Source organism: Phaenicophaeus curvirostris, chromosome 2, assembly GCF_032191515.1.
Source record: "Phaenicophaeus curvirostris isolate KB17595 chromosome 2, BPBGC_Pcur_1.0, whole genome shotgun sequence".
NCBI lineage: Eukaryota > Metazoa > Chordata > Aves > Cuculiformes > Cuculidae > Phaenicophaeus > Phaenicophaeus curvirostris.
In genome coordinates, this window is record NC_091393.1 from 85,415,731 (window position 1) to 85,435,488 (window position 19,758).

At 38.5% G+C, this 19,758-nt stretch overlaps 1 protein-coding gene across 8 annotated transcripts in view; it reads right to left on the reverse strand.

Annotated features, from left to right (window-relative positions):
* CDC42BPA (CDC42 binding protein kinase alpha) overlaps window positions 1–19,758 on the reverse strand; it is a 198,600-nt gene that overhangs the window by 67,839 nt on the left and 111,003 nt on the right. For all 8 annotated transcript variants that reach the window (XM_069852694.1, XM_069852695.1, XM_069852697.1 and 5 more), the window contains exons 12-16: window positions 19,469–19,591; window positions 13,899–14,032; window positions 10,777–11,019; window positions 10,409–10,519; window positions 3,790–4,037 (exon numbers count right to left, since the gene is read on the reverse strand). In XM_069852694.1, coding sequence (XP_069708795.1) covers window positions 3,790–4,037; window positions 10,409–10,519; window positions 10,777–11,019; window positions 13,899–14,032; window positions 19,469–19,591 — 859 coding nt within the window. The remainder of the gene's footprint in view (window positions 1–3,789; window positions 4,038–10,408; window positions 10,520–10,776; window positions 11,020–13,898; window positions 14,033–19,468; window positions 19,592–19,758) is intronic.

A 19,758-nucleotide genomic window follows, 5' to 3' on the forward strand; every position in this document is an offset into this window, starting at 1 on the left:
GAACTATAATATAAATGCCACAGATACAGAAAATGTCCATTCAGCAAATATCACCATCTAGCCTTAAAAGGTTTGAAAAGATGCCCAGGATAGAAGATTAGCTCTGTAAAAATAAAATTCAAGCGAAACCTTGTCTTGAGCACTGAATTTTGTTTCTGGATACTGATCAGAATGTAACATTGTGCAACAGAGAAATTACATCCTTGCCTCTTTTTCTGAGACGCAGAACTACTACAACTCTGCCAAACTGTGAGAACGCCCTTAAAGGATAAGAAGTGTCAGAACTTAGAGTCAATCCAGTTAATTGTAATGCTGGTCTGAACTTCCTGTTCCTAATTTGAAATCTAGTGCCTCAACCACTCTTTGAAACCTAGTCATGTTAGACTCATGGTGAAATTCTATGTTGCTAGGCTTCCTTTGAAACACAACCTTACATTCCAGCACAGTAGCATACTATCATTACTGTTTAAATGCCAAGTCTGAAATTCACCACCACTCCTTTTCTCTATCAAGAGATTCCATGCATATGATAAACAGCCTAGGGAAAAGGCAGGAAGAGATTAAACCACTGGCTGTCAGTGGAATTAATATCAAGTCCTGCTTCTGTTTTCAAGGCAAAGACTCAATTTTAATTTCTCAGACAGCAGACAACTAATTGTTAATTATTTTGTTTAATTTCTTTTATTTAGTTTTCATGGTTTTGTAATTTTGTTCAGGGTTTTTTTTTTTTTGGTATTTGTCTAAAACTTGTTCTTTTAGGCCTTTAAGGCTCAAAGCAGCTATAAATGGTGGTGGATTAAGGAAGCTCTGGATTGGTAAAGGGGCCCAATAGATTCAACAGTGATTGTCACTAACCCAGTAAGTCAGATTGCTATAGCACAGTACAGAAACAACAAAGATAAATAGTAAACAGAGGAGAACGGGAGTACAATCTATCATACCCAAATATCAATGCAGCAAAGCATAGAACTGTGACAGACTCCATAGGCATACCTTCAGCATCCAGGAATATGAAAATAACACATATACTTTGAGGCCTGGCATTCTCCTCTCCCATCAAGTGTTTTCTCTCATCTAGAATTTAGCTAGGTATCCACTCTTTAGGTTTAAGAAATCGCACATGATTCAGCTTTCTTTTTAGCAGTAAAATGACTGTAGATAACCACATACAAGCAATGTGAAATACAGCTTTATGGTATCACTTCGTCCCTCCAACTTTATTGCAGCTGTACAAAGAAGAGACATATCTTCTCTTACCGCTTTGAAACTAAGAAAAGACCTGAAACAAACACCAGTCCCCAGATTTCTTTATATCACATAATTCAAAAGCAGGAAATGTTTTATAAAGCTCTCTCCCTTATAAATGTATCATTAAGTGACAGGCTTAAAAGAAACTTCTAGAAGTTGATTTATCTTACAGTTCCTTGCACCTTATTCTGAAGAATTCCATAACGACAATGCTAAGAAATGGAATATCATGCTACACAGATCACTGGCTTGATACTGTGTTCGTATGTTCCCAATTTTAACGGCATGCAGTTTGTAAGACTTCAAGAAAGGGTACAGAAGGGTAGTTTCTCTCCCTTGAAGGCTTATGCTGTAGAAATAGGAGAATGCTTAAATTTGAAAGAAACAAAAAAAATACCTAGGTAAAAAAACTGAAACGGAAACCACCAGCCTGTAAATTACATTAAAAACTGCACACAGATTTTGACCAAGCTCTTACTCACTCTATACTTCAGCCTTTATGAAGTAATGCAACCGCATCCTCCTATCAAAGCCTTTTTTTTAAATATACACCAAAGATTATTTTTAATATTTAGTTTGTTGAAATAATTTCACTTCCTTTTCACCACCTACATTGAACACCTCTGTACTGTACTCACAAAAAACTTCACATGCCTGATTACAAAAGTCAAACCAAATGTGTGTAAGCCAGAACAAAAGAAATGCATGCTATCTTAGGGAAAAAATCCAAATACCAGGAATCAAGCAGCAACAGCACTTTTCCGATTCCTAATATTTAAGTTTCCCTGAATCTCTGAACTACACAAGTCAATCTGTAGCACATCTTGAACAGCATACATCTGTATTTCTATGAAGTCCTAATACTTGCATGAGATTCTGCAGATCTGTTTAACAAAACCTAGCTAAGATCAGGTTTTCATTAATCACTCCTCATGTGCTTGGACATCTGACTTCATATGATGCTGAAGCCCTTCCCATTAAGGACCAAATACTGGATTCCAGTTATGTGACACAATTCAAGATTTAGAACATTCTCTTATACCAACGCTTGAAGCATTGAGGGAAACACATGGGTTACATCAGCACTCATTTTAGATCCAGTTCTTATTTTATTTATAGAGTGAAACTAGATTGAAAGAAGGTTCATGACCTATCTAGCATGAAGCAGATCAGCATCATTAGGACACTTCGTATTTCACTGGAAGGACATCTAATTAGAGTAAACTTTTACAGCTGTACAACATTAGAATGCTTCTGATAAAAGTCCAAGGAGTTTTTGTTCTGGTCAGTGTTTGGAGGCATGACCTTCAGCAATTGTTTAGTTTGTAGAAAGGGGTATTAATGATTCTCTGTTGAATATTCCTCCTTCTAAGACACTAATGGACTGATAGGACATTGAAGGAATATCACAGTATCACCTTTATATATATATATATTACAAGATAGCACAGCCTCTTGTGCGTTTATAACTCAAAAGGTCAGTAAGACTATTAAGTTATGGTACAATGAAAATGCATTGCTGATGCAAGTTTTACCTCTCAACCAAGAACAACACAGCAAACTACGATGTTAATACGTCCAGCCTATGAATAACTATATTCTAGGAAGAAACAGTGAATCCACTACATGCAAGGCTGTATGACCTACTTTCCCTGCCAGAAACAATTTACTAGAGAAACAGTGTTTCCACTTCTATTTGCATAAGTATTTTTAAAAAATTCTTTATTTTATTTACTACTTATATATAAGGACTTGCTACAGTTTGGCTAAGCTTTCAGCCGGAATTTTTCCATGGATTTTCTAATAAGCCACCTTATACAGCAGCAGAAAGAAGCATTTATGTTAGTGTCTATAAAACATTATGAATTTTTATGAATGAGAATTAACACATTCAATTTATCACTATTTCTATTACTACAGTATTCCACAGAAACCCTTGTTTTTATTGATGAATATCTCAAGGAATATCACAAGGCCAGTTATAAGCACCACTACGTGGAACAGAAAAGAACAGGTCTCTTACCAAACTACCATATCAGAAGAGATAAAGCAGCTTATACCTACAGTAGTCTGATGACTGATATTAACACTGGATGGAACCTAGCATGGGTTAGCTTTAGTCGGCATTACAAGACTCCCTGTGCCGGCAGAAATGTAAGCAGTATTTCAGCTCTAACACATTAGTTTTGCATCAAAAGATGAAAATACCAAACAGAAAAAAACGTCAAACCTCCTATTTTAAATTGCAACATAAGCTTACCTCAAGCTGTAAGTCTGCAAGTCTGCAACTAAAGTTATGTACCTTGGAATAGTCAGCTACTGCAAGAAATGTGATGCAAAATTTACTGTTTCAGTACAGGACTGTGGATTTTTTTTTCTTCTGTTGTATTTTTAAAGGTGATTATTTTCAACCCTGGCAATAGCTCAGCCAAAATACAGCTATCTTCACTACAGTTAAGAAAGTGATAGTGTGTATGAAAACATACTAGGAGAGTTTAAAAGAAATGTTAAGTGTAAAAGTAAATTCCATACAGTACTCACTTTTCTCTTCTGGTTTTCTCTAACTTGTCTTTAAAAATCATTATTTCCTTCTTGAGGGCAAGCTGCTGGCTCTCTGCATCCCGTAGTTCTTTCTTCAGACTTTTAACTTCATTAGCATGCATTATTTCACGTTTAGATAATTCCTCTTCATAGAAAACACTTTTCTTTTCCAGATCTGCCTTTAACTTAGTGATCTCTTGCTGGTGTTCTATACTGCTTACCCCAGGTGAGCGACCAACCTGTTTTTGCTAAAATAAACATCCCTAAGTTAGTACTCAAGGATGCTGAAAATTATGTTTAATAACAACTCAACATTTGTAAGTCTGTGTTTAGAAAATATCTCATTACAGTTGAACACATTCATCCACTGAGTTAAACACATACACCTCAATGTTTTTGAAAATTTTAGAGCATAAATCTAAGCTGTACTCCTTTATAATTTTATGACTTAAATGCAGTAATGGTTTTCAAGATATTTAAAATTTGATCATAACTTTAAACATCTCTGACTGCATTCTGACTCCCCTTACAAGCAACCAGAAAGTGACCACAGAATTAGATTTTTACGCTTCCACTCACGTGGCTGACAGAAACAAGCCCAAGTGAATTTCAGGCGTGGAGAATACGGACTATGATATACAGTCAATACATTTTAAAGTACAAATAATTTGTGGAAAAGCTATACTGAGCCAAGCAGAGACTTAACTGAAGGCTAAAATCCAGCCACAGAAACACTATATGGATTATATCAATTGAGGAAAACCTAACCTATTTTAGTCAAACCAACCATTTACATCATAGTGGATTAATAGGAAAACCAGGCTTTAAACAATAAGAGTAACTATTTTGCTTTTTGCAGCTGCATAGCTTTCTTAGTAATGTCTTCTGGCATTTCAATAGTCTACACATTGCTTCAGGATATATAGACATTTGCACCAAATGCTGCACTCACTAAACTCCATGTCCTGCCACAACATAAAGGAGGAGCAAGATCAGGTTGAAAATGATATATTGGCATGACACACACCGAAATCCAGGCATAGAAATACTTTTTAAAGTAAATACATATATAACTTGGTTCGGAATTTCTTCTATTTTTTTAAAATATGTACTTATAAGTAGTCTAAGGAAAGTAAATAAAACCACTGTGTTCTCAGAAAGTGCAAGTAATTGGAAAATCTAATTCCTTATTGTGACTGTCTCACCCTTTCAGTAGGACAAATGATATTTTGTTACTTATACCTCTATTCTAACCATGAGATATTAAAATCCCCCCAGTTACCCTTATTTAAACATGGCTTTGGGTAATTTTTCTTTCGCTGATGTATGAATAGACATTGAGAGCTACAAATCAATGTAGAACATTCAGAGGAGCTCAAGTTGTGCCATGACAAGTTCTATGAGAAAGCTGGGCCTTGCTGTTAAGAGTCAGCAGAACACAGCAACCCCCTAAATGTATGAGCCAGATACAGAACTCTGTGTTCTATAACACATCAAAATCGTGTGTTTTGATCTAAGAGTACAACCCTGCCCCTAGGATGGGGAACAGTAAATCAGAGGAAGAAGACATCATCATGCACAGGCAGTTAACTGCTGAACTTGTTTCTTACTGCTCAACATGCTGAATTGCCTAACATACGTGACAATGGAGCATATAAAAAGTTCAGGCTTTGCAACAACATCCATCAGGGACATAAAATGTTTGATGGTATTTCACACTTTTTCCACAATGAAAAGATACTAGTAAGATCATAAGACAGAGCAGAAGAAGTGAGCCAGATGGTATTGTGCAGTGATTTACAGAACTAGAGGAGAACAGTAATCAGGGAATATATTTTGAATTTATGTAAGCACAAATCCCAAATAGATATTTTCATGCATGCCTATTTCAAGTGGACAAATGGTGCAATGGAGATGCAATGCACCTCCTAGCACACAGATGTTAGATACCATAACTCTGCGGGAAGTCTTCCTTCTCTCTTCCTCTCACGCAGACACACAGACACACACAGTAACCCAAACAAAAAGTCCTCCACACAGCAACTCTTTTGTTAGGCAGTTATGAAGCTGAATAATCCAAACTGGCAGCAGTGTTGTAACTATTACTATAGGTATTGACATGTATAAGGCATACAATGGATACAATAATCGCTACATTAACAGACAACAAGTTTTGCATTTAGAGAAGAATAGCCATTAAATACTGCAGTAATAGAGCAAGTGGCATGGCAAAACTTATTATGTAAGTAATGTAAACCTAAATGAACATACTGTTAAAAATCTTGGAAGACTTTTGGCTTGTCTTTAATGAGTTTAGTCTTTTGTTACAAGCAAAACTTTGTATTGCTTCCAAGGTTTGTATCATGCCCTTTGCAGATGACAATAATAATTTACCTTGGTTAAGAATATGAAGAATCTTACTTATGACTGTGTTGCTTGTGTCACAAATGTTTATTGTATAAATATTTGCCAAATGCAACATACTAAGAAACATGCAGTCTCCCTTTTTACAATCCTATTAATTATAACTTATGAGGATTACTACATTATCCCTTTCAATTTAATAATTTTCTGTTCTTCTGGTAGGTAGGAAAGAGTTGAAAATTTCATTTTCAATATACTACCTAGTCATTTAACATGCAAAATGTAGTCTAAATTTGCTTAAAAGGAACTTACAAAAGAACAAAGAAAAAATTAAATCAGCTGTACAAATTAGCATGAAAAACCGTCTAGCTGACTTTTTCTAGATGTCTAATTCAGTCCAGAAACAGACTTTTGGCTGTCTACAAACCTATGCCTTTATAACTAAGATTACTGAAGTAAAAAGCAAGTGTAAGATCTTCCAGCACACCTATGAAGTGCCCTAAAAGTGAACAAGAAATTTGTCTATCTACTGGTGTAGAGCAGAAAGAGATTTGTAGGTATTAATAAATTACTATAATGAAAATGAAAGCCCTTGTATTCTGTTGTTATATGTAGCTTTATTTTTCAATGTTAATGGAAGCTTGATTAGAATCAGAACTTTTTTTGACACAGTTTCTCACAGCATTCTGCTTGAGAAACTGTCAGCCTCTGGCCTGGACAGGCGCACACTCTCGTGGGTGGAAAACTGGTTGGATGGCCGGGCCCAGAGAGTGGTGGTAAATGGTGTGAAATCCAGCTGGAGGCCAGTGACAAGTGGGGTTACCCAGGGCTCAGTGCTGGGTCCAGCCCTGTTCAATGTCTTCATCAATGATCTGGATGAAGGCATCGAGTGCACCCTTAGCAAGTTTGCGGACAACACTAAGCTGGGTGGAAGTGTCGATCTGCTGGAGGGTTGGGAGGCTCTGCAAAGGGATCTGAACAGGCTGGACCGCTGGGCAGAGTCCAATGGCATGAGGTTTAACAAGGCCAAATGCCGGGTCCTGCACTTGGGGCACAACAACCCTATGCAGTGCTACAGACTAGGAGAAGTCTGTCTAGAAAGCTGCCTGGAGGAGAGGGACCTGGGGGTGTTGGTTGACAACCGACTGAATATGAGCCAGCAGTGTGCCCAGGTGGCCAAGAAGGCCAATGGCATCTTGGCTTGGATCAGAAACGGCGTGACCAGCAGGTCCAGGGAGGTTATCCTCCCTCTGTACTCGGCACTGGTGAGACCGCTCCTCGAATACTGTGTTCAGTTCTGGGCCCCTCACCACAAGAAGGATGTTGAGGCTCTGGAGAGAGTCCAGAGAAGAGCAACGAAGCTGATGAGGGGGCTGGAGAACAGGCCTTATGAGGAGCGGCTGAGAGAACTGGGGTTGTTTAGCCTGGAGAAGAGGAGGCTGAGGGGTGACCTCATTGCTCTCTACAACTACCTGAAAGGTGGTTGTAGAGAGGAGGGAGCTGGCCTCTTCTCCCAAGTGACAGGGGACAGGACAAGAGGGAATGGCCTCAAGCTCCGCCAGGGGAGGTTTAGGCTGGACATTAGGAAAAAATTCTTTACAGAAAGGGTCATTGGGCACTGGAACAGGCTGCCCAGGGAGGTGGTGTATTCACCTTCCCTGGAGGTGTTTAAGGCACGGGTGGACGAGGTGCTGAGGGATATGGTTTAGTGTTTGATAGGAACGGTTGGACTCGATGATCCGGTGGGTCTCTTCCAACCTGGTTATTCTGTGATTCTGTGAAACAGTAACTTGTTTCTTTTGGTACCTTACTCCAACATGTGGTCCAAGTCATTAACTTCTTCACTTACTCATACAGTATGCTTGCACTGCTCTTACCATTCCAGTATCGCATTCAGCTTCATGTTGAGAGATGCCTTACTATCTTCCCTAAAACTCAGTGGCTATCTGGGGCAGCACCCAGGACTGCATTTTTTTATGACATCCATTTCCCTGGGAACACAACAACTGTTAGATTAAAGGTATTAAACTGTACCTCTCTGCATAGCCAGGGGACCTGCTGTTCATCAGTTACTATAACCCCTTTATGAATCTGCTCTGCTGATACTGTCACAACCACAAACACCTGTGGCAACAAGCTCCAGGAGTCAACTTCCCACTGTGAAAAGAAGTACTGTATTAAATGTATGTCCCATTTGCTTCATTGGTGCACCTCTTCTGCAGGGTTTGGTAAGCAGTTGCTACCAAACCTATTCACTTTATCTGTTAACTTTATGATTTTGTAGAACTTAAACACAATTTCTGCTCAGCTTCTTTCTGCCCAAATTTAAGAGTGACATCCAAATAGATGTCTTCATACATGCCTGCTACAAATGGACAAATGGTGCAACTGAGACATAATGCAGATAAATAGATGCTGTTTGATGCAACTCAGGATGTGGTTTGCCCTCTTGGCTGCCAGGGTACACTGCAGACCCACATTGAGCCTGATGTTTTTGAAAATCCAGATACATGACATCCACCGGACCCCCTTTGTCCACACACTTATTGACAACTTCACAGAACCCCAGCAGGCCAGTGCTGCAGGACTTGACTACACTGAAGGCACACTACCTTTTTCCCAATAGCCTCTGCTTCATTCAGGAGCTCACTGATCTTGTTCAGCGTCTACCCCTTTCCTGAGGAAGTTGCACCCACTCGTCTGCAGTTCCCACTGGCACAGTGGGCTGTCTGTAATAAGAGGGTGGCCAGCAGTTCTTGTACCTCTCACCCAAGCTCCTTTACAACCCCCTTGTCGAGGCTACTCCACCACGTGACTTCACTTCTGAAGTCTGACAGACATCAGAAACACTTGTGTTTCTGCCACAGCCCCAACAACTCACCTTACCTTTTTCATCCCTGTCAGCAAGCAGCCCCATAAGCCTCCTGAGGTGGCTTTCTGCTTTAGAATTGAAGAACTTCCCACAATCACTCTGAGCATCCTTTTCTAAGCGCTCTCTGAAGTGTATACACTTTTATGGGCTCTTCTGTTCTCCTAATTTGGAGAAACGTTTCTTTTTTTATTTAAATATTGACCTCCTGAACTTAACTAAGCAGCCACGCAGAGCTTCTACTGAATGTATCATAACAACCCCATGTGACCAGAAGTGTGCTTACTCTACTGTAAAATGTTACTGAGAAAGTTAAGAGTCCCCTTTCCTCTTCTGATAAACTTGCCCTGCTGTTATAAATCAGCATATTGTTCATTCTCAATACACCTCCAATAAATTCCTCTTGCCTCTTAAACCATCATGCAAATTCTTTGCTGATGGTGAAGATTCATGAAAGCAGAAAAAACACTTCTGAGTTTTCAGGTAACAATTTGGATTCACAGCAGCAGCTTTATAAATACAAATTTCATATTGAATGGATTTCCTTATTTTCATTTAACAAATGAAGACAAAATAAAATGTTTACAAGAAAACACAAAATTTTCTGTGCAGCGACTTAATTCTGTCTCACAGAATTCTAATTTAAAAAACCCTGTTATGTATGTAAATTAAGATAAGAATAGGCCTAATCAGACATTTTGCAGAAAATGTTTAGAATTATCCTACTGGACAAAATATTGGCAACAGGATTTTTCTGTAAATGAACAGCAATTCTCATGTGGAAATGAAAAAACATTCTCATTCATTTTTCAATAAAGTCTCATTCTTCAGAGAACTTTATAAAATGCTAAATCACAGAACAAGAAAACAGTTAAAATTATTAGCTTACTTAAATTCTGCTTCTAAAATCATGTACATGTGTGAGCAATATCATCAGTATAAACAAAGCCCTCATGCTCAATGCTGCTCTTGTGCAAAACCTTCTGGCTGAGAGGCAGAACTTAGTTGGAACTTCTCTTTTACAGTTAAAACAGTTAAATCAGTTGACATCTATTGTGGAGGAAACACAAAACATCTACACAGAAACCTGCATAGGCTGCAGGTTTATCTTCTGTCAACCATCCTAAACTAAAGAAATGCTTTTAACAGGTAGAGTTAAATAAAGAAATAATGGAAGCCATTTGGTAAGAAATCATCGAGCATTAAGAAATACTTCAGTAAGCAGTGAACACACTCAACAATAACAAGATGCATGCATTAACATTCAGCATCAACCAAAGTGACAAACTGACAATACCCTTTTGTCCTACGTCTGAAAGCCATCAAATAGTTTCAAGTTGTATCTGATTAGTAGGTTTGCAGGTGTTAATATCAAAACAGACTAACCTTCAGTCCTTCCACTTCACTTTCCAACTGTTTAGAATACTGTTCACTCCTCTCTCGCAATTTCCTGTCTTTGGATGCCTCAGCAGCTGCGGCTTCAGCTTGGACTTCCAGCTGCAAAAGTAGATGCATTTTTAACAAGTAGGATTCTTACTTTTTTTTTTCAAAATCTATTGATGGTTTTAAATGTAAGAGATAAATCCTCAGCACTAAACGGGACACTCCAAATTCTTAGAAAACAAAATCCGTACTGTTTAACACAACAATCAAAAAGTTCGAGATTTAAAACTTAACAAAAAAAAAAACTTTATCAGAAAACCTTACATAGAACTACTATTGCATAGATTCTAAACAGTCTTCTCACCACTTACTTCTTTTTTAAGTCTCTCTGTTCTGCGTAACTGTTGCCTTAAACTTTCTACTTTTTGCATCACCACTTCCATTTCTTCCTCCTTATCTCGGAGCTGGCGGGCAAGCTTTTGTTTTTGAGAGTGCAAGTCTGTCAGCCGCTCGTTCATCTCTGAGAACTCCTGCATTGCCAATTTCCGCTGGCTGTGTGCATCTTTCAGCTCTTTGGCTTGGGATTTTAATCTGTCACTAGACTCTGCCAGTTCCTACAGTTTAAAAAAAGAATTAAGTAATAAACCTAGAAATCTGCAAGGCCAATTCTGTCTTTGGATGCACATCTAATGCCTTCTCCAGAGTGAACAGAACTACATATTCATTTATTTTCATAAATGCATCTACAATAAAGGTAGAACACCTCTATAAATAAAGTGAGAGGCCAGATTTTACACTACTAGTTAGTAAGACCATGTAAACATAAACCAAGTCAGAACTTACTCCATTACTATAGATTCAACACAAAGGATTTCAAGCAGTTGTATTAAAGTATAAAAATAACGAATAAAAGAATAATACTTATCTCAACAGCTAAATGGTTAAAAAATGTTTTGCATTAATCAAATGGAAAAACCTGTTCTATGCAGATTTCTACTCTAGAAGCTTTTGAAAACTAACCTGAAATGACAAATACAATTTCCACACACTGTACCATAATATCATATATTACAAAGTTTCAGATAACAAAACAATGCAGTGATTAACAGCAATATATGATAATTATTCTTTTATAAGAACCCAGGTAAAATAACACTGTTAGTGCTGCAATAATACAGCAACAATACCTTCACAAAGCTTCCTGTGTCCTAGACCTGTCCCAATACCCTATGAATGAGGAACCACAACAGTTTCATAGAATCATAGAATCACTAGGTTGGGAAAGACCTTGGATCATTGAGTCCAACCATTCCCATCTGCCCCTATACCATGTCCCTAAGCACCTCGTCTACTCATCTTTTAAATACCTCCACAGACGGTGACTCAACCACCTCCCTGGGCAGCTTGTTCCAGTGCCCAATGACCCTTTCTGTGAAAAATATTTTCTGATATCCAGTCTCAACTTCCCCTGGCGGAGCTTGAGGCCATTCCTTCTCATCCTGTCTCCTATCACTTGGGAGAAAAGGCAAGCACCCTCATCTCTACAACCTCCTTTCAGGTAGTTGTAGAGAGTAATAAGGTCTCCCCTCAGCCTCCTCTTCCCACGGCTAAACAATCCCAGTTCCCCCAGCCGCTCCTCTTAAGACTTGTTTAAACGGTTTAATGACATTCAGGCTGGGTCCAGCCCTGTTCAATGTCTTTATCAATGACCTGGATGAAGGCATTGAGTGCACCCTTAGCAAGTTTGCAGATGATACTAAGCTGGGTGGAAGCGTGGATCTGATGGAGGGTCAGGAGGCTCTGCAAAGGGATCTGAATAGGCTGGACCGCTGGGCTGAGACCAATGGCATGAGGTTTAACAAGGCCAAGTGCCGGGTCCTGCACTTCAGGCACAACAACCCTATGCAGAGCTACAGACTAGGAGAAGTCTGGCTGGAAAGCTGCCTGGAGGAGAAGGACCTGAGGTTGTTGGTTGAAAGCCGACTGAACATGAGCCAGCAGTGTGCCCAGGTGGCCAAGAAGGCCAATGGCATCTTGGCTTGGATCAGAAACGGCGTGACCAGCAGGTCCAGGGAGGTTCTTCTCCCTCTGTACTCGGCACTGGTGAGACCTCTCCTCGAATACTGTGTTCAGTTCTGGGCCCCTCACCACAAGAAGGATGTTGAGGCTCTGGAGAGAGTCCAGAGAAGAGCAACGAAGCTGGTGAGGGAGCTGGAGAACAAGTCTCATGAGGAGCAACTGAGAGAGCTGGGGTTGTTTAGCCTGGAGAAGAGGAGGCTGAGGGGAGAACTTATTGCTCTCTACAACTACCTGAAAGGAGGTTGTAGCGAGGAGGGTGCTGGCCTCTTCTCCCAAGTGACAGGGGACAGGACAAGAGGGAATGGCCTCAAGCTCCGCCAGGGGAGGTTTAGGCTGGACATTAGGAAACAATTTTTCATGGAAAGGGTCATTGGGCACTGGCAGAGGTTGCCCAGGGAGGTGGTTGAGTCACCTTCCCTGGAGGTATTTAAAGGACGAGTGGACGAGGTGCTGAGGGGCATGGTTTAGTGTTTGATAGGAATGGTTGGACTCGATGATCCAGTGGCTCTTTTCCAACCAGATGATTCTATGATAATTCCTCACCACTCTCGTCATGAAGAACAAAGAAGCATGGAAAAGTGAGTTTGAGGATGAAAGAAGAGTGGCAGGAAGAATTCATATTTGGCATAGGTGCCATCTATACAAAGGTAAAATGTTATCCAGAGTTGTTAAAAAGAGGTCCTAATCACTACGAATTGTTTTAGAAGAGAGATGGTCTTTCTTGGACAAACTGGCAGATTTCAATGTTTTATGAGCCTTCAGGTTTAAAAGAAACAGTGTTAAATTCAGCTGGTACATCAACACTGAGTGTAGACACTAAAACACTGCTCCAATATAATCATAATGAGAAACAGGCTAATGTAATTCACACCTGATTACATTTTCAAGTTGAGATAACCTTGAATACAAAAAAAGAGACACAAAAGGCAGTATGTTATAAATAAGAATACAATTAACTAGTTATTTCAAATGACTCTTCAATCCCCACAGTTTTCACATCTCTCTTCTGGAAACACTTCTGTGACACAGTTCCAATACTATATTCTTAACATTTTTTCCCCTGCTACTATCTTTTCCATACTCCAGATTAAATTAGTTGACTCAAGTATTTAATCTCAACTCTGTCTTCACACCACTATAATTGTCACCTGTGAAGTCCGCTTTGCAGCTTCTATGCAATTTGAATCATTTGAATCACTATCTAGAAGCAGTCACCTACGACCACTCGGCAGTCATACAAACAACATGTTAAATAATCTCTTTGTCTTCAAAAAAGAAGCAGAAAGCAAAGTAGGTCACACTACCTGTTCGTTGTCTGCTTATTAATTTTATACTTGAAAGATATTTCAAGCAAAATGAACAAAAATATAATAGTCTCTAGGGTACAGAAGAGTTGCTGACAAAATGCTTTTACCTTATTAAGATCTTCTCTCTCTTGCTTCAGTGTTCTGACCTGTTTCTCAAAAGCCTTTAATTGCCTGGAAGCATCATCCAACTCCCGCCTGGCAGTGCTGGCCTCCTCAAGTTGCTGCTCTAGCTGACCAGAATCTAGAAAAAGCAGTAGACTTCTAAATATGCTAAGGAAAAAAAATTATTATTCTAGAATAGCACAGTCAAGCTGCTTGAAGTCCCTTCAGTATTTGTTCTCATTTCCATTTAACCATATAATAACACAATTTTTATCTTGTTTAGAATAGAGACTAGGTTGTTCCAAATGCCATTATCTGTTTTTAAAACTACAAAAAAAGGTCACAGCTTACTGCAAAAAAAAAATAGAAAATGGAAACAACTTGTCTTTTCTTATTTAATAATCATGCACTACCCATGATTTTGTAAAGTATGGTTTAACACGACCTATACATTTTACTTTTATGCACTGTGACACAATATATAATGCATTTTTCACTATACCGTAATTATAAACAGTCTCCTCTTCCCCCCAAGCTCCCCCAGAAAGAAACAGTAAAAGAATGGGTCACTCAAGAGCTGTCAAGCCTTCGCCTGTTGATACACGTGAAATTAACTTCAGACTATTTTACTTATTTCTAGAGTGAAAACCACTTGTGTTTATAAGATCTGCTAATTTAGTACTATAAATACAGGAGAACTATGACAGTCAGTTTCCTACCATCAGTTACACAATGAAAGTACATTTTTAAGCCACAGCAAAATTATCATAGAATCACTAGGTTGGAAAAGACCCATTGGATCATTGAGTCCAACCACTCCTACCTGCCCCTATACCATGTCCCTGAGCACCTCGTCTACTCGTCTTTTAAACACCTCCAGTGATAGTGACTAACCATCTCCCTGGGAGGCCTGCTCCAGTGCCCAATGACCCTTTCTGTGAAAAATTTTTTCCTAATGTCCAGCCTGAACCTCTCCTGGCGGAGCTTGAGGCCACTGCCCCTTGTCCTGTCAACTGTCACTTGGGAGAAGAGGCCAGCACGTCCTCTCTACAACCTCCTTTCAGGTAGTTGTAGAGAGCAATAAGTTCTCCCCTCAGCCTCTTCTCAAGGCTATACAACCCTAGTTCCCTCAGCTGCTCCTCATAAGACTTGTTCTCCAGCCCCCTCACCAGCTTTGTTGCTCTTCTCTAGACTCTCTCCAGAGCCTCAACATCCTTCTTGTGGTGAGGGGCCCAGAACTGAACACAGTATTCGAGGAGCAGTATGTATATATCAAATAATATATCAATACGCTCAAGTACTATGACATGAAAAGCTGAAATCCATAAAATAAGACAACTGAAAATTTTTAGCTAGTGATTTTTCCCCCTTTTAGTCCTTCAATTAAAAACAAGAATTTAAAGCAAGATACATATGAAATTATGTTAACACCAAGTTCTATGAAATCACTCGACATTTTACCAGTTGCTGCAGGTCTTCATACTATACATATTTATCCACAAAACAGGTAGCCATCTACACTCTTAATACGAGCCTTTTCTATTTTCATAAATACAACCCAATGAGACTGGGTCTTGGAGAACACAAACATAAAAACACACACATTTCTATGAGGTGTAATTTCTGAAACACAGGAATTTTATAAGCAAATGAATACCATTAGCTTATACCCAGACAAATATTCACTGTTGTTTTAATTCATTGGCTCTTGTTTAAAAATTTAAAAGAATACATTCAAAAAAGTGATGTAGCTCAAAGCCAGAAATTATTAAATGCCTCTCTTATGTAGTCCACTCTGAAGACACCAGTCAAAAGGAAAGTTTATATAGGGTTCTGCTGAGCCAAGATAAACCTCTCTTCTGTGCATGAAGTACTTAGTTTCACAGCTCTGTTTTCTTCTTCCATCGCTGCCCTTTACATATTTGGCAATATGAAAGATTCCTCAAAGTTTTCTCCTATGTAACTTAGCAAATAAAAATTATAACTTTGACCTCAAAAATTGAAAGCATATGCTAGCTTGTCATTTCCTGGAAAACCAGACAGACAAGAAAAAAGTATTTTTCTAAGGCTCCACTGGTGACACTCCTGAATTTAACACAATTTTTTTTTTAATTTCTTATTACCTTTTTCAGTAGGTGTTTACTCTTACAGCTCCAGAAGAGGCAGCAAAACAGGTTAAAGAATATAATCAAAAGCTAGTTGTGACACATATGTAGTCAGTAGTGATTTTCCACCTACTCACCCTAATATACGCAGCCATTCACTGTAGGATGTTATTACATTACATTTAATTGCCCAAGAGATGAGCCTGAAGCATAAAGTTAAGCTCTAGTTCACCTGAACTGAACCTTCTTTAAAGTTCATCAGAACTCAATTTGGAAATTTAGATATTTTAAAGGCCACACAGAAAACCTGTAACCAGCTCCCCTGAATTTGGAAGTATTCAGACTTGAATATCATTTGGTTTCTGCCTGCATTCCGTCATTAATTTAGTTTTAAAATTTATCTGACAAAAGAACCTTGAAAATCAAGCAAAATACAACATATCTTTTCCCAATTGTATCAGTTTATCTAGTATTAGTTAAACTCACAGCACAAATGAGTGTCCTCTAACCAATGACTGTATTGACTGAACCAGAGAAGGCATTCAAGTATTTATTGGGAAAGTTATGTGGTGACTGAGGGTGGATTAGACAACTCTACATCTTCCTCCTATGATCATGTTATTCACTTCCAACCCAAAAAGCAAAAGCACATATTGTATCTAGGAATAAATATATAAATATACATGTGGCATGAAGCAGGAAGTTCTTAATGTACACTCAAGGGAAAAACTTTCCAATATGAACTGACTTCTTTTAAATGTGAAAAGGGATATCAGTTGTGCTGGGAAAAGCTTCCAGACCTTTTTTATTTATTTTTTTTCATGACCAAAGGAAGAGAATAATACCTTCAGTAATGAACTAAAATTTAAGGTTCAGCTAATAGTCAGGAATAAAAATATAATTTAAAGCTGATGCTGATGCTTTTCTATGGGGACTCATCCCATTCAAAAGCTTTCTTGTAGACTTTGCTTTTCAGTGGTCTCAAAGAGCCAAAAATAGAGCTGAGTTTGCTGCAGAACAGATGTCTCTCGTGATGGTGTCTTTTTCTTCATTACAGCAGTACACGGAGGGCTTCACAAAAACCTTCTGACATAGCATCACATGACACATGGCATCACTCAAACAAGAATGATCTCCCTGAGCTAGTTAAGCCATGTTCGCACCCAAAAATAATCCTTACAGTACAGTGCAAAATTGCTGCATCATACCAGAGCAGCAGTCCAACTGTTCATCTATAACAGAGTTTTTTGTCAGACTACACAATTTTAACAGCATAAAATCTAAGTGCTGCAGTCTGCGCTTCATACATAGTGCTTCTGCTTCATAATGGAGCAGCAGAGTCTAAACACACCAAAATGTCTAGAAGTTAAGTTCAAGTTATTCTTACTGTGGGTGTTGCTGCTGGCATTCCTGACACTTCCAGGAAACAAATGAAGTCTTTTCACATAAACTAGTCAGAATAAATCTTTTTTTGTAGTTTACTCCAACCTTTCTTGCTTTTTTTTTTTTTTGTTTTTTTCTTGTTTTTTTTCCCCTTGTTACAGGTAAAATATGGGCATCTAATAGATATCCACACCGCTACTTATGTCTGATTTTTCTCTCACATCAAATGCAGGCATTTACCTATTAGAATTGACAAGAGGAACCAGATATGTCTTTCCCGTTTCTATCGTTCTGGTCCTGATACCTAACAGCCTCTATCAATCTTGCTGTACTTCCTTTCTTTCTCTTTGAAGATGTCTCTTGCTCTCAAGATCCTATTTTGAGGAAACTGTTAAGGAGCAAGATAGCATAAGTCCTATGCTATGAGTTACTATGAGAGAAAATCTCCTTTAATTTAATTCAGAGCATCAAATCAAGAATACTGAATATTAGTAGCTAGCCTTTAAAGTAGGCTAAGAAGATTATTAGCTCAACAGCCACCAAACTGGTTCACTAACAACTATATTCAACATAGTGGTGCAATAGCAGCTCTCCTTCTGGAAGTTCTTTAAGCATAAATCGCCAGATCTAGGAGAGTAAGACTGAAAAAAGATGGATTTGGATATACTGAATTTCTTTGAATCTTTCCCTAAATGTCTCCAGTAGCCTCTGTAAAGAGACAGAATACTCTTCGCTTTTTGACTGATTTGGGAGTTCTAAAGAAAGGCAGTATGACATGAATTAAAGACATTCAGCTCTTTATCTGCACAGATTTCAGAAACAGTTTTCAAACCTGAAGTACAGCCAAATTTTTAGTTATAAAATCTTCACGTATTCTCAGAAGCAAAGGAATTAAAAGGAAAGGAAATAGATGTTCAGTTTTGTAAGAAATTAACACTGACAGCAGAGCTGAGAGGTGGTTTTCCCCCCCTCTCATCTCCCTTTCCTCATATACTCCTGCCTACCTTGTGCTGATTTATCAGACAATGCGTTGATTAAAATATCTATATCTACATAGTTCCTTCCTTGTTCAACCGAATGAATTAAACTCAAGGGTCCAGGTCATGCACACAGAGAGCAGGGGCCACACAGCTGTGAGCAGGACTCATGGAACTGCAGCCGTATAGTCCGTAGTGTCTTCTCTCATAGAAAACACTCTTCACTACTCCCTGCCACTTGTAAAACTTGGTACCACTGCAGTTTCACGGACACAGCCATATAGCCCACACTTTTAAAGTACTGTTCCAAGAAAATATTCAGAAAAACACATCTTTTCTGGTTTCAAAGAAAATATAAACAAAATTGTAATCACATCTCACAAATTTGGTACTTCCAAAGAAAATGCAACAGAAAATGAGATAATGAAAATATCAACTGATGCTTAAATCATAAAAAATCATCCTTCCATCAAATATTTTTAACTATTAAAACTGCTAGGCCAAAAGCCTCACCCTTCATATTTACCCAACAAGAAACAACACCTATACTCCTTCCTTCCAGTTTAATACCTATGTATCTGCATACCAGAATACAGAGATGCACAAAGCAAGTTAAGCTGAGGTATGCTACAGTGACTACGACTTCTGAATGGACTGCAGTAACTTTTGATTCTGCCAAAAACAACCAAACAAGTATTCCATATGGCCTTGCAGAACACAATGCAGGACAGAGGAAAAAGAGGGAAGGGAAAAAAAAGGCCATACTAAGGAAATTGGTCATGGTTTCGGAGACTCTCAGGTACAGCTTGATACACATCCACAAAAATTTGTAACATCGCAATCTGAATCTAGTGGAACTTCACCACTAATAATAACTGCGGAACTCACTGAAATCTTCCTTCTTTGTTGCAACTCGAATTACTGAAGTGCTGAATATTACATTGAATTTGCAGAAAATATTGAGCTACCAATGAAGAATGAAGGGTAAAATGAGAAGTAAAAATAAACTGGAAGACTTCCAGAAAGCAAAGTAAAACTAGCATTATGAGAAAAAATCTTGTCAAAATATTGTTTCCTGTTACAGTTCTGACATAAATATTTATCACATACCTGTTACTTGTTTCTTCAACTTTTCAATTTCTTCTTTCAAACTTCTAATTTCTAAATCTTTGTTTGCTGTTATTGGGCCATCCACTGTTGAATATTGCAGAGCCTGGACTGTCTGGGTGGACTCTAGGAAAAGATGGAAAATAAAGCAACAAATTACACACCTGACATCTGAGAAGGACAAAAAGATATCACCGATAAATTAAGACGAGACAGAAAGTACCTCCATGGAAAATTATATAATTTATGATTTCTAGCTACTAAGTGCCAATTTTTCAGTAACTTTCATCTAG